Raw genomic sequence first — 14,997 nt, forward strand, 5'->3', positions numbered from 1 at the left:
TGTGTAAAGGTGTTTCTTCATCTGCACTGCATAGCCTACATCTGGAAGTTTCAGAAAGGTTCATTCTAGCGAGGTGTTTGTTCAATTTCCGGTGCCCTGTTAGGGCTCTATATATACCCTCACTTCATTTCGGCAGAGCTTTATTAGGTCAAAATCAGAACTTTGCGAGTACCCTTTTATTAAAGCTTTTTTGAATGCTTTTGTCGTTTTGCTTCCAGATTACCGTAATAGAATAAATCGTGTTTTTCGGACCATAAAACGCACTTTTTTACTCTGAAAATTCAACCACAAATTGGGGTTCGTCTTATAGTCCGATGCGTCTTATCGTCCGCAAAATACGCAATACGCTACGCAAATCTGCTAAAATACCAAATTGATGAACTTCAATCTGTTTTCGATGCGATAAGTAAAAACATATTCTCACATCTCATGTTTTCGAAATTTGTTTAGGTTAAAAAGCTCAGTGTGAATAAAAAATAAGCTTTTCTGGACAGTATTGAAATCTCTTAATGAAATGGTTCCAAGATACCTATCGGACCTCTGTATTAAGGAAAACACATTTTAATGAAAGTCTATTCTAAGGTTGGCATTGGATTCAGGTGGAGGAAAACTTTTTGAAATCCGGTGCTGCCTACACTAACACTTGGTTCGGAGATTGTGCTTTTCCCGATGCCGGCCCCTCTGCCTGGAACCACTTGCATTCATACTTGCAAATCGTCGACAGCCCCAGTCAGTTCAGATTTCAACTGGAATTTCACTTTTTTGTTTTATCATACCCTCAATTTAGAAATCACGAAATGTTATATGTAAGTTAAGCTTAGTTATAATGTAAGTTTACGTTTAAAATTGTAAAGCGTTCTTGCGGTGATTTTTCACAAAAATTGCGCTTTATAGATCAGCCAAATATTGATGTACAAATATGCGTGGACAAGAAACTGAATTTAAAAAAAGGGTTTAAAGTATGTCTGACATTCAAATTCAATCGGTTAAATGTAACGAATAATAAAATATTCTAAAATTTGTATGGCAAACAAATGTGCAGACAGTATAGCAGTTATTTTTTTTCTTTTTTTAATTATAAATAATCTATTGGAAAAGGGGAACTTAAATCCCAACGGTCTATGCGCTTTGTAGCTGCAGGACGTGTTAGGATATTTGTTGTACGGCGCCTTTGAGGTGATTTTCCAAAAAAGTGGTGCTTTAAAAGTTATCTGGAATAAAAAGTAAACAAATGGAAAAAAAATTGACAGCAAAGAAAGTAATAAGAAACGACGCAACTGCTGGAACAAAAGTCGACTTTTTGAGAACCCTTGTGAGAATTTAAAAAAAAATAATAAGAAAAACAAGTGAAAACGAAATAAAGGACAAAAAATATTGCAAATGAGCTGCGTGTGTATAAGCAAAACAATGAATACCTGGATCAAGAAAAAATGTATTTGTACGTTCGCTTGGTGGAGTAAGTGGTTAGCGCATTAGTCTCCGTACGCTTTTTAAGGTACAAGGTTAAATTCAAACATTCTTTTATTTCACTATTATATTTCATACTTGATTGGCATCTTAAGTGAAAGTCTGATCATTGATCACCCTGTCTCAAATAATCAAGAAGCGTTGCGATTCTCGCACCAATGTGTCCTCTACTATTCACCAGTACGCGCGGAAAGAGTAAATAGGATGAATGATGAAAACATAACTACATGTTTATCTTTAATTTCTTTATTTTGTTTAAAGAGCTTAGACTATTTGTCTCGTGTCTATAAAGATAAGCTGTTTTATTAAGAGAACAAAATACCTTACGTGACGAATTAATGTTAAATTGTGAATTAAATTATTGCAAGTTAGATATAAATAGGAGTCAACGACTTAGTTTATGATTCAGAAGTAAAATTGCTCTAAAGGTTTCACTTCAGAAAGAACTATGGAAATTGAGTTGTTTTCATTATTGGTGCTAAGCGCCCTTTTGTTATTTTTTGATGGAGTAATTAGTGTACGTGTATCGCCAGAATCAGGTAATTTTAGTAAAAAAAAATGTCAATATGATTTTACATTCAGTTATTCTAAAATCAGTTATTTTTTTTATTTTTATTTTACTAGTGTGTCCGGCAAATGAAGTGTATTCGGATTGCGGAAATAATGCATGTCAAAACACTTGCGCCAATCCAACAATAAGCCAAGTTAGCAAATGTTCCTGTAAACCCGGTTGTATTTGCATCCCGGGATATTTAAGGAATTCTAAAGGAGTTTGTGTTCCAACTGAGAAATGCGGTAATGAAAAACAATTAATGTCGTGAATTGAAATTGTAACCATTGCATCATATTTGAATTATAACAGGATATTTAATTTTAAGACGCTTGTGGTGCAAACGAAATGTACAGTGAATGTAATAACCATGGATGTCAGGATACATGCACGGAGCCAGACTTGAGCGCTAAATGCACTTACGTAGCCGGATGCTATCCAGGATGTATTTGTTTACCGGGTTTCCTTAGAAATAAAGAAAGAGTTTGTGTCCCTAAAGACACATGCAGTAAGTACAAAAATTAATCAATTAACCATTTAATTTGGCGGTTGGAAATTTAAGAAAAATTAAAATTTATTTTAGTTTCAAATTGCATCGGAAGCAATGAAGTTTATACAACATGTGGAACTGCTTGTCCAAGGACGTGTGAAAATAAAAATGATCCAATCATATGCCCAGATCAGTGTGTAGTAGGATGTTTCTGCAGAGATGGATACGTAAGAGATAAGAACAACAAATGTATTCTGCCACAGAACTGTCGTAAGTATTTTAGAAACAAGTAATTTTGCCAGAAATTTATTTGAAATATTTTGTTATATAACTAATACGTAAAATGTACTTGTTTCATGTTTTAGCATTAATATGTGGTCTGAACGAAGTCTTGAATCCCTGTATAAACCCATGCCCTACAGGAACACAATGTTTTGCACCATGCATAGCAGCATGTGAATGCAAAGTTGGATATGTTCGCGATACTAATAAAAACTGCGTAAAAAAAATTGAAAGTGAGGAAAAATGCATGTTTTTTTTTAGCTTTAAAACAAGATTCTAGAAGAAAACAGTATGGTTAAAACACACATCAAATGTATTTAAATCGGAATTGCTGAACGCGTTAGTAAATTTTAGGTTTTTTGCTGTACGAGTATCATTATACTCATATATGCCTTTGAGATGTGGTGTTGGAGGCATTTGCTAAGAATATTCTGGACAGCTCGACCCACCAAAGCCTCCATTCTTCAGGAACTAAAGCTAATAGACAGACTTTCGATCTTATGCCTCAGACAAGTTCTCCGATATGTTATTTACCTCACAATGAAAAAGGAAGATAACCTGAAAAAGCTTGGTGTGGTCGGCAGCGTATAAGGAAGAAGAAGACGAAGAAGGTTTCCTATGTGCTGATTAGACCAGTTTAAAACGGCAACAATTCACTTGTGGTAGCTTTTAGCTGTTTATCCGAGACAAGTTGAGGACTGTAGTCTGGAAAATATGACATGTTGGAAGACTAGAAAAAATAATTACACGAGTGCTGGATCAACTGATGACTTTTATTTGTTTCAGAGTGTCCGGCAAATGAAGTTTATTCTGATTGTGGAAATACTGGATGCATTAATACTTGCTCGAATCTAACATTTGCGGAAACAAGCAAATGTCCTTGTAACCCTGGATGTGTGTGTATTGCCGGGTACGTGAGGAATTCCAAAAAAGTCTGCGTTCCACCAAAACAATGCGGTAACTAGCAATACTACTTGCATTTGATGATTATTTTTTTAAATAATACCATTTATTTCATCTTATTTATTATTGACATAATTAAAAAAACTGTGAACGTTATTCAATGTTGTCATATATTGTAACGTATAGAAAATGAGGTGTTACCGTCTCTCTCTCAGAGTTAGAACATGGAATAGCAGGGCAATACTAGTGGAACGAGAGAATGTCAGAGCATGAGACCTTCTCAGATAGTGGATTCTTTGACATTGTGGTGGACGGCTTCCGCCTCAGGGTTCCTCAATGCGTAGGGGGGGGACTACCTTCTTATATAATTAGAGTTTACTTTACATTTACAAAATATAATTCATTCCAATAATGGGCATTTGATAGACATACAAGGCAGAACAATGATAGGGATAAACAATTGATTAGTAGAATTTTACGTTGATGGCTCTTGGCCCAAACATTACAGGTTATAGTGTCAGCCTATAGATTTAACCAGCCAGGGCTGTGATTACCAGTGAATGACTCTACACGAGGCGTAATGCATATGGAAAGAAATGTGGAGCTTATCTCATACGACAGACGGTGGTGTGTTAGAACATCGTAGGGACCGCGTGCTAAGCGCGGCCGAAGCGCAGGTCGCATCACCGGAGCTGGTGAGGGGGCCGTGTAGGAGTTGCCGATGGCTGGACGCTCTCGAGGTCAAGCGAGCCAGGTCAAGCGAGCCAGGTCAAGCGAGCCAGGTCAAGCGAGCTGCTTGAGGCGATCGGAAAGCATGCGCTGTCAACCGCACGCTAACGGTGTTTTCAAACCGTAGGCGGCCGTCACCATCGGTTATCTCAGACCAGAGGGCCTATGAAACGTGTTAGGAGCCATCCCGGTAGGAAGCGGTCTAACCACGACGTGTGCGGGGTCATCCAACCGCGTACGGGGCTATCCTGCCGTAGGACGTGGTCGTCCTAACGTGGGGTATGTGGGGGTCGTCCTAGCGTAGAGCGGGGTCATCCAACCCCGTACGGGATTATTCTACTGTGGAGCGATGTCCTACAACCGTAGCGTGTGGGGGTCGTCCTGACGTAGAGCGGGGGGGTTGTCCTAGCGCCCTGAATTAAATTATCAATTTATTAGCATCATGATAAGCCGGAGGGCTTCTAAATTGAATGACGAGGAGTGACGTACTACGTACCTGAATCTAATGTTAGCGAAGAACTATTTATAACTGGCCGGGTGGTTGTACGGAACAAAACTGTAACGAGATATTATTTTGACCATTATTGAGTTCGGGGAACAACACGTTCACGCCTTGAAGTTTGTTCCCCGACGTTTAGTTCCCGTTTCTTCCCGCGCAGACCACTACTCTTTTCCTCTCCTAGGAGTAGGAAGGGTCTGACGTAATCTCTTTGTTCTACTCTGGAAGCCACCTAATAATGACTGTTACTTTAAATGTACCGTTCTGATTGGATGGCAAACCACGTTCTGATTGGCTCGCGCTATCTATGGTCAGTCATAGATATTTTACGTTTAAAACATTTTTAGTACTTGATTGTCATAAAAAGACAGGGTGAGAAGGAAATATATTTTTAAAAGCCTGTTTGCTCAGGATTATTTCCTGACAATATGTACTAGTTAAATTTTATTACTAATGTTTGTTCCGATATGCTTAGGGTGCCCGGCCAATGAAGTCTACTCTGATTGTGGAAATACTGGATGCGTTAACACTTGTGCCAATCCAACATTCGCCCAAATAAGCAAATGCATTTGCAACCCTGGATGCATATGCATTCCTGGATATTTGAGAAACTCCAAAGGACTTTGCGTTCCACCAAAACAATGTGGTAAAAAACTTTGAAAGTAAAATCTAAAATCATTATTTTAAAACATTTAAGTTTGTAAGTGAATATTCTTGATGGAAGTTCATTGTAATTTATTACATAAATAAAATACGAGTGATACTTTAATCCACAAATTTGAAATATTCAGTGACCGGTTTCATCGCTTTCGCGACATCTTCCAGATTGGTATCTTTATTAAAGAGTTCAATGTATATGTATCCTTACCTCTGTTTTTATAAATAATAATAATAATAATCCTAGTTTATTAATAAAAATAACAATTACTTTATCTACTACATACACACTTAGGTAATAGATTTCTCTAGATCATGTCTAGTCTGCCTAACTAGGTACAGCCTGTTTTAAGGCAGACATTTTTATGCAAAAATAAACAATAACATTACTACCTACTAGTTAATTTACTATACAGTTATACATTATTAATTTACTAGGAATGTATTTTGAGTAAATTTTCCAATTTTTCTCAACTTAAACCCAGTAACCAATTTTTTAGAAATTTGTTCGATTGAATCCAGGTCATGGTTTTGCAATTTTTGGGTAACAAATAGAATATTTTGAAGCCCAGAAACTTGAAATTTCTTTGCCCGAATTCAGAGTATGTGATAGACCCCATGACCTATCCTCTAGTTTGACTTCTGGTAGTGTGGGAGTATTATTGATGTCTATGTATTCTGAAATTTATTTTTTTTACTATTTTTTCTATAATTTTAGAGATTGTGTTAAGTAATGATATTGGTCGATAGTTGGCAATACCTTTTTTTTTATGAATGGGAATTACAATAGCTTTTTTAAAGTAAGAAGGGAATGTGCCAGAACTAAAGCTAAGGTTAAAAATATAAGAGAGAGGCTGTGCAATAGTTAATTTTAAATGTTAAGCAGAACAGAACCAATACCATCAGGACCTGATGAATTTGATGCTTTTAGCAGATTAATAGTTTGAATGATTTTATTTGGGCAAGTGGTTATGTTAGATTAGCTAAATGAAGTGTTTTTTGTTTTTTTTTGTTTTCTGTTAACAATGATTCAGTTTCTTTTCTGTTTTGGAGAATATGTGAAGCCAATTTAACGCCAATCGTTGAGAAATAGTCATTAGCGTGGTTTGCAATTTCTTTACAATCCGTAAACGTTATTAAAGAATCCTTTTCTTCCAATTGCCGTATAGGTGAGTCTTTTTTCACATAAGTATTGGATGCTTTTTTTATAACTTCAAATACGTTTTTAGAGATGCAATCTGGTGAGTTGATAATGTTTTTAAAGTAGTTTACTTTTGCACAGTTTATGACTGTTTTACAAACATTGCGATATTTTTTTAAAAAGGTTATTAAACATTAAACTCCTCAATAAAGATACCAGCCTCGAAAATGTCACGAAACCGATGAAACCGGTCACTGGATAATCCAAATTTGTGGATTAAAGTATCACTCGTCTTTTATTTATATAATAAATCATTATTTTAATTTCCTCGAATTTTTCCTAAATAATTTTTAATTTGTTTTTTTTTCTCAGGGTGTCCAACTAATGAGGTTTATTCTGAATGTGGAAATACGGGATGTGTAAACACTTGCGCTAATCCAACCTTCGCTCAATTGAGTAAATGTGCTTGCAACCCCGGATGCATCTGTATTGCCGGGTATTTAAGAAACTCGAAAGGAGTTTGTATTCCACCGAAACAATGTTAACTTTTTCTTTGAATATATTGATTATTTTGGAATATATACAAAAGACATAAAATGTGAAAATATGATTTTTTTCTACCTAAATAAATAATACATTTTTCGTGATTGTATTCTAAAAATACACAAATTTTGTGTACTTATCTATCAAACTATGCAATTTGGTATATAAAGAATTAAGAAAAAAAATAAAGAGAAAAAAATGTTTTGATATTCATATGCGTGTTTATTTTACATATACGGGTCCCCAAGGGTCCCCCCCGGGGTCCCAAGAGGAAAATACAGCAATTAAATAAGTGCAAATATAAGCTAATAATTAAATAAGAACATAAATTATGTGCCAACTACGGCTAACAGTGTTGTATTAAATAGGAAATGTAAGAACCAAACAAGCATGCCGTAATGCAAATAAAACATAGTGTAATAAAAAAATATTCGTTATCACAATATTATTTATTTGAAATACGGTGTGTGCAGAGAAAAAAATTTCTGAAGTACAAATAAAAACGAATCGTAAATAACAAAAATGAATTGGTAAATAAACATAATTTCTGATTTAGATATTTTTTTAAATAGCATTTTATGAAAAAGAACCACAATGCAATGTTAACCCTTACATTCAACAGAGATGAAAATTTACAGGGAAAAACATTATCAGCAGTATGCTCCTCAAGTCCAGGAACTATGTAATATTGTACGGATAAAGCGACTTTAAAACAAATACTTCTCGTTAACTTCAGCAAAATCACACCCGAAATCTCTATCGCGGTAGCCACACATGCCAATCACCATATATACTTTATAAAGCGGGAAACTTTAACACTTAGTGTTAAATTTATTACATTTCCTGACGCAATTCTCCAAATAAAGACATAAATAGCTTACCCACCACATACCGCACACCGCATCTGAGGACATAAGTCTCCTTGGCGGTGCCCACAGACACGAAAAATTTGCTCGCTGTCCAACGAGAAAAGCTGCCTTAAGGAGCTCTCTGTAATCTGGTAGCCTTAGCATCTTTGTGCTGAAAGAAAGTAATCCAGAAGTACATAATATCTACTTCATTGAATTGAGAAAATAGGAAAGTGAATTCTTCACTGACTGGGATTAAATTGATTGGACATAATCAATTCGCCGAAATGATTATAAAACTTTTTAAAAGCCTTGAAATTCTCTTTTGAAGCCACCAGATCTGTATATCTGACAAGACCTATAGCAAGGCCATGGGTAGTAGCAAGAAACTCCATTCGTTAATTATAGAAAGGGGGAAAGGGACAAGACCACAGGATGTGTTCAGAAGATTGGTTAGGATATCTGCAGTAGCACGAAGGGGAGCCAACAATATTAAAAACAAATATTTTTTTATTAAATTTACCATAACCTGATGAAAATTTCGTGGTCCAGTGATCGAGGATAACTCAAGAAGAAGCGCTGACGGATTGAAGGAATAAACAGAAAGGTGAAGATTCTCATCGCGATTGCCAAGCATCAGGAAGAGCATTTAAAGACATTTTTTTTATATTCGATTGAGATATTTATAGAACCATTTAAAGAAAACCTCCTCTTAGTGTATCTTGTGGCCTGTTTTTAATATAGCCGTGCTCTTCCGGGAGTCGTCTTTCATCACCATGGGGTCGATCGTAAAATGCAACGTGAGGGAGTCTGAATGGCACTATTCACCTTACAAGTGCATACCAATGTCTTCTTCGTCACCTCTCCTACCGAATAACATCTCCGATCTCACATATTTCCTTTATTTTTGAGTCCTTACTTTGTCTCGAAGGCTCTTGCCAGATATGCTTCTTATGGTGTTAATTTCTAATACTTGTAGCGCGTTATTTGTAAGGAAGAACTTCAGCCCAACGGGTAATTGGATACAAAAACTCTTTTCTTTCGCGCCGTAAAAATTAGAGCATCAAATTGTAATCTAAAGTTTCTTTAAACTGTACGAAAAAAATCATTAAAAATATTTAAATGAAATCAAACTACTTTGAACGACGTCAATAGTTCATATGAATCAAACAATATTTTATTTATATTTATTGAAAAAAAAATCTTTCCAAAATAAGTATAAAATAACAAAATGGTTGGTACACACATAATACTTAATAACGTTTTTACCTCTCTAATTTATTTTTATACATAAATAGTTAAAGTATCTTTATACATATGTTTCATATTTTATTTACATCTTATTTTTACTATCTAAAACAGTTTCCTAAAAAACAATGTATTATATTCTAAAAGATACACAAGGTACAGAATGATAAGAGAGTTGTAAAAGATATTTGGTTTACTTACTGTAAACGGACCAATCGGCAGAACTGACAGAGAATAAGCGAAAGAGAACCTCTGACGTCACTTGCGGAGTAATTTCAGAAACACTCTAAAAATTCATAGCGCTGATATTACGATACGTTAATTTTTTTTGAAAAATTTGGCCAATAGTCTATTAACAAATAAAAAATAAATAATATACCACATTACTTCCTCGTTGTGGTGTCCGCTCTGCATTCGATCCCGTATGGCCTAATAGGTAGCACACAAAGTAGATTTTAACTTTTGAATTAAAGAAACTTAATTTCATAAAAATCCTCGATGGTATTCTTATTTTAAGAGGTGGGGGTCAGTGCCATGCAAGCACCTGACGACCTGTGAAGATCTATTGTGACGATCCTATTTATTTATTTATTTATTTGACACTTTATATACATAAACAATAAATATACATATAAGGGCGGGCATATTTCAATTTCTTCCTACCTACTCAAACCGTTCAGATTGAGAAAATTATAAATACATGGACATATTGAATCCTCGATGTATTTTAAAATTTATTTGTAAAAAAACAAAGATAAAAATACTAAATCTACTTTACATATAAAACAAACACCACCTTTTACACACATCACTCCATGAGCCAAATTCGTTATTCACATCAATGGAGATAACAATTCAGAAATTGTATTACATATAATGTTGTGTACGTAAATGGTGCTGTGTTTGGTTTATGTTTTTTTTATATATAATATCATTGTACCTGTATTATACCAACAAAGCACTGTGTGCACAACCATAAACATCATTAAATAAAATAAAAAAATAATTTTTAATATTTTAAGTACAACTCTTAATTTCAACACTACTTAAATTATCCTTTATTAGTCGATTAGAAATGAGATAGGGGTCGATATATATTGTGACACGATATCACATTAAAATATGTACTCGTGTATCTTTCTACATTAATTCTAAAATTCATTGTAATAATAGTTTTTTTTTTTATTATTACGAATCATAAATAGTTATGTTCATCACGATTTTTCGTGTGATTGGAAAAAACACAATGTAATAAATCAATATTTAAGCATAAACTGTGAATAACGTTGTGCATCGACAAGTAATTGCGAAAATCGTAAAAACTGCGATTTTGTTATTGTTAAACTTGCATTTTTTGTTTTCCATCTCTTCAAATACTCATTAGTAAGTTCATTGTTTTGTCAAAATTTAAACCATCGACTCTTCTTCTTCTTTTTTCTAAAACAAACTATTTGAAAAATCGTATTAACGACAATGTATCAAAGTGTTTGCTTATTTCTTTTTCGCGAGGTCGACATCCCATCCCATATCATTATATATTAGAAAACCAACCTGTTCAGAGAGTTGATACCGTACGCGATCTGGGTGTTATTCTTGATAGCAAACATACATTTGAGAATTACTTCGATGACATACTGACCCGTGCACATAGAAACCTTGTTTTTTTTACTTCGTACATGTCAGGTATTTAAAGATATCGCGTGTATTAAAATGGTCTACTTTGCTCATGTTTGCAGTTTGCTTGAGTATGCCTCTTCTGTTTGGTCTCCACAATATGTCACACATAAAGAAAAGTTCGAGAAAATTCAATGGACATTTCTTAGACATCTTAACTGGAGATGCAGGTATACCGATCTCAATTATATGTCTTCCAGCAAAAAACACCACTTGCTTACTTTAGAAGATCGCCGTCTACTATTGGACATGGGGGTGCTTCATGACATACTTAGTGGACGCCTTGATAGTCCGGCTCTTTTGTCGGAGTTATCATTAAATGTCCCCGGCTACCGCACCCGTCTCACGTCGAGCTCTCTATTTCATCGGCCAGCAGTTCGTACGAACTATGCCCAGAACTCTCCACTTACACGTTTTGTTAGTGAATATGATTTGAACTTTCCCCTTATTGATCCATTTGATTGTAAAAAATAACATTTAAAATGCGCGTCTTAAAACACACTTTTTTGTCTTATACCTACTTACATAGTTTCAATAATAAAATCTTATTTTATCTTATTATATTTTATTTTATTATATTTTATCTCTAATTCTTAATATTTTAAATAAATTTATATTTTCGACACTTGACACTTGTGCAATATTTACACACATATCCACCCTCATTCCAATATAACACCCACCCTCTCACTCACTTAACGCTCACACAAACACACTAGTATGAATTGTACGTGTATTTAATGTATTTCTGTGGATATGTCATTGGTTTTATTCTCTGTATATTTTATTTGTTGTATTTTTGTTATATTTATTACTGTTGATATCCCCAATAAATAAAATAAAATAAAAATAAAAAAGCATGAATATGTCTGGTGGTTGGTATATTTGCCTGCAATGGATGAGGCCTTGAATTAGATTATCGACTACGTCGACCATAAAATACTAAAACATAACCTGATGTGTAAAACTGATCATCTTAAAGGGATCTCGAAATACAAATTTTTTATTGTTATACAATATGGAAAATTATTTAAAAATATACATAAGAACTTAAAAAGGGGGTCTGTTTAGAGTCTAAACGTTAGACCTTTTATGAGCAGATTTCTGGAGATATTTTATTCTGGAGTATTCTGATTATGTCTTATCGCGTAAGCACATGGATATTTTTTTGTACGACGTTATTAATTCTAACATTTTCTTGTATTTCTATTTAAGTATTGAAACTTTAAAGATGTACTTTTGACTAATCATTATTTTTTTGGGCTATTGGGCTATTGGGTATTTAGACTATTGGGTTAAAAACAAGGTTGTTTTAAAATTATGTTATTACTTCTTATTCTCAATTCAACACGGTATACAATAACCACAGCGTTCGTATTATTTGTGTTTTTTTATTTATAGTTTTTTCTGCAATTGAAAATTAAATAGAAATCTGCAAATTATAGGTACGGAAAGGTTCTTACAATGAAAAGTAACAAGTTATTTATATTGGTGCTTGGCGCTTTGTTCTTGTTATTTAGTGAAGTGCAAAGCAAGAAAAGACCACAGAAAAAGACGCCATTGAAAAAAGCTGTTCAAATAACTTCAGCACATTCAGGTAATGTAAATATAAATTATTATTAAAAAAACATTTATGTAATCTTATTCCCAGCGAATAATGCATTGGGTTCTGCTTAAGAACTCCAAATGCAGGATAATATATATATATATATATATATATATATATATATATATATATATATATATATATATAAATATATATGTATATAAATATATATATATATATATATATAGTTGGATAATTTATATAGCGCACTTTTTGTGAAAATCACCTCAAGAGCGCTGTACAATAAATAAATATCCCAGCACGTCTTGCAGCTACAGAGCTCATGGATGGTTGGGATTCTAGTTCCTCGTTTTCAATTAAGATTAATTGAAAATTATAACAGATAGGAGCTAGATATCAGGACGTCTTGCAGCTACAGCGCGCATGGACAGTTAGAAATTTAGCTCCCATTCACACATTTTAGAAATTGACAAATAAATTTAGAGTATTAATGATAAGGTTATATACCCTCGGGCCTATATAATATTGCTGCCTTTGAGCCAAAAAAGCATTAAACCAGACATTGACAGGTCATAGACCCTGTAGATGCCTAGACTTCTATATTACCTTCTCTAAGGTGTTCTTCATCTCTGTTGTAATATGTTAATATAAACAGCTCCCCAGGGAGTTGAATCCAGTCCTTGTCTACAAAAATTTGGACAAACTCAAAATATTGTTGATAATAATATGAATAATAAAAGGGAGTAAGATTACAACACGTCTTGCAGCCGCGTATTTCGATCATCTGGGACATGTGATCAATCTTGCGCCTCAGAGTCCAGCCCAAGGACAACGAAAATCTGCAATATAAAACCTTCTTTTAGACAAATATCACATGTCGATTTTGCATGAAAATGAACCAAGCATGGCCGAACACGCCAACGACTATACTACGAGGCGGATCATCTCCGCTACATTTCCTTTTATCAAGATTTTTAGATTAGCCATCGTAGTAAAAACACTCGTTTTTTATTTTGGTTCTTTTTCACACACAGAACTGTATTTTTAAGATCTCCTCGACACGAGGATCCAATTAATAACTATAACAGTAATCATTTAACTATTCTTAATTTATTTACTTTCCATTTTTCATTTAAAAAAAAAAAGAAATCAGCTATATGATAAGACACACAATATATACTTACAGTAGAAATCCGTTTATCAAAACTGCAATCATCTGGATTGCCAAATATTCTAAATGAATTCAGTCAGTCTGCAAGCATTTGGACATAATCAAACATTGTTGAATTACTACCTGGTAAAAGAAGAAGTATAAAAATTGGAAAATTGTTTTCAGGCGTTGCCTAGTAGGTGATTTGGTTCAGCCGGATGAATCTCACCCACGTGATAAAGGTTTTAGCTCTTTTACTTCACAAAAGTCAAAGATGGAAGAGTCGAGGAAATGTGGATGTTAAAACATGGGCAGAATAGTGAATGTTACACAGTGTGTAAAGTGGTTACTTAAACCAGCCAACGACAGGTCATAAGCCCTGTAAATGCCTTAACTTCCATATTCCCTTCTCAAAAATGTTTTCCCTCTCTGTTGAAATAAATTTAACTGAACATGTTTCAGTAAATTTTTAATTTGATTACAATTCGCTGTATTATTTTAAAAGCGATAAAAAAAACCTTACCGTAAATTTTGGGTTTTATTTCAAAACAATGCCTGAATTGAATGGTTAATCCAATTATTCGGATTTCTGTATTTCCAGACAAAGTCTAAGACTCATTAATCCGGATAATTCAAGTTGTACTGTATTGAAATAATGTTATTTATTTTAACATTGAAACATATTACACCATGCATGGAAAATATCTGTTAAAAGGGAATATGGAAAGTCTAGGCTGAAGATCGAACTCCCTAGGAAATTAAATCCAGAAGCCTTATGCTGGAACGAAGTGACATTTTGTCACCCGCTTGGCAATAGTAGATTGGGCATCTCGATTGCTTTGTCATAATGCTATTCTTGAAAACCCTCCGACAATTTAATTACAAAGACGAATGAGAAAGTGGCAACACTAACAAATCCGTATTTATCCATGGCTCTTCTGCTACACGTTAACCATTATTGTTTCTTGTCAGACTTCTTCTGTTGAATGTTTGTGTATGGAATACTATGAAAAATATAAAAGAAAATGTTTTACTGAAACACTAGAACATTGATCATTATTCCTTTCCTTTGAAATAACTCACGTTTACATGTTATTAGAAATATTTCATATTTATTTCATGGATTTTATAAACATATTGTATAATAAATATCTCAAATACGTATTTTGTCATTGACAAACGATAAAACAATTTTGAAATCATGTTTTTAGTGAAATTTTATTTGATAATGGATTGAAAATAAGTACCG

At 33.9% G+C, this 14,997-nt stretch overlaps 1 protein-coding gene across 2 annotated transcripts; it reads left to right on the forward strand.

The window, feature by feature from the left end:
- The first annotated feature begins 1,733 nt into the window (after positions 1–1,733).
- Positions 1,734–7,474, forward strand: LOC148282909 (zonadhesin-like). 2 transcript variants are annotated; one of them, XM_088224333.1, is made up of 8 exons: positions 1,734–2,006; positions 2,092–2,262; positions 2,346–2,525; positions 2,601–2,777; positions 2,873–3,022; positions 3,576–3,746; positions 5,396–5,566; positions 7,091–7,474. In XM_088224333.1, exons 1-8 carry the CDS (start codon positions 1,916–1,918, stop codon positions 7,261–7,263), a joined length of 1,284 nt encoding a protein of 427 aa, XP_088080459.1. In that variant the 5' UTR covers positions 1,734–1,915; the 3' UTR covers positions 7,264–7,474. The 2 variants fall into 2 exon arrangements, with proteins under 2 accessions (XP_088080459.1, XP_088080460.1); XM_088224334.1 differs by lacking the exon at positions 2,346–2,525 and having other exon boundaries at positions 1,847–2,006.
- The last annotated feature ends 7,523 nt before the right edge of the window (positions 7,475–14,997 follow it).

Source organism: Micrasema longulum, unplaced genomic scaffold (genome assembly GCF_059751315.1).
Source record: "Micrasema longulum isolate JH-2025_06_02 unplaced genomic scaffold, ASM5975131v1 h1tg000279l, whole genome shotgun sequence".
Taxonomy (NCBI): Eukaryota; Metazoa; Arthropoda; class Insecta; order Trichoptera; family Brachycentridae; genus Micrasema; species Micrasema longulum.

What these genes read in the sequence shown, in the direction of transcription:
- LOC148282909 (XM_088224333.1), top strand. Translation starts at nt 1,916, where the DNA reads ATGGAAATTGAGTTGTTTTCATTATTGGTGCTAAGCGCCCTTTTGTTA. An exon ending in CTGCGTAAAAAAAATTGAAA is followed by an intron (nt 3,023 to 3,575) that starts GTGAGGAAAAAT and finishes TATTTGTTTCAG; the next exon opens with AGTGTCCGGCAAATGAAGTT. An exon ending in CGTTCCACCAAAACAATGTG is followed by an intron (nt 5,567 to 7,090) that starts GTAAAAAACTTT and finishes TTTTTTTCTCAG; the next exon opens with GGTGTCCAACTAATGAGGTT.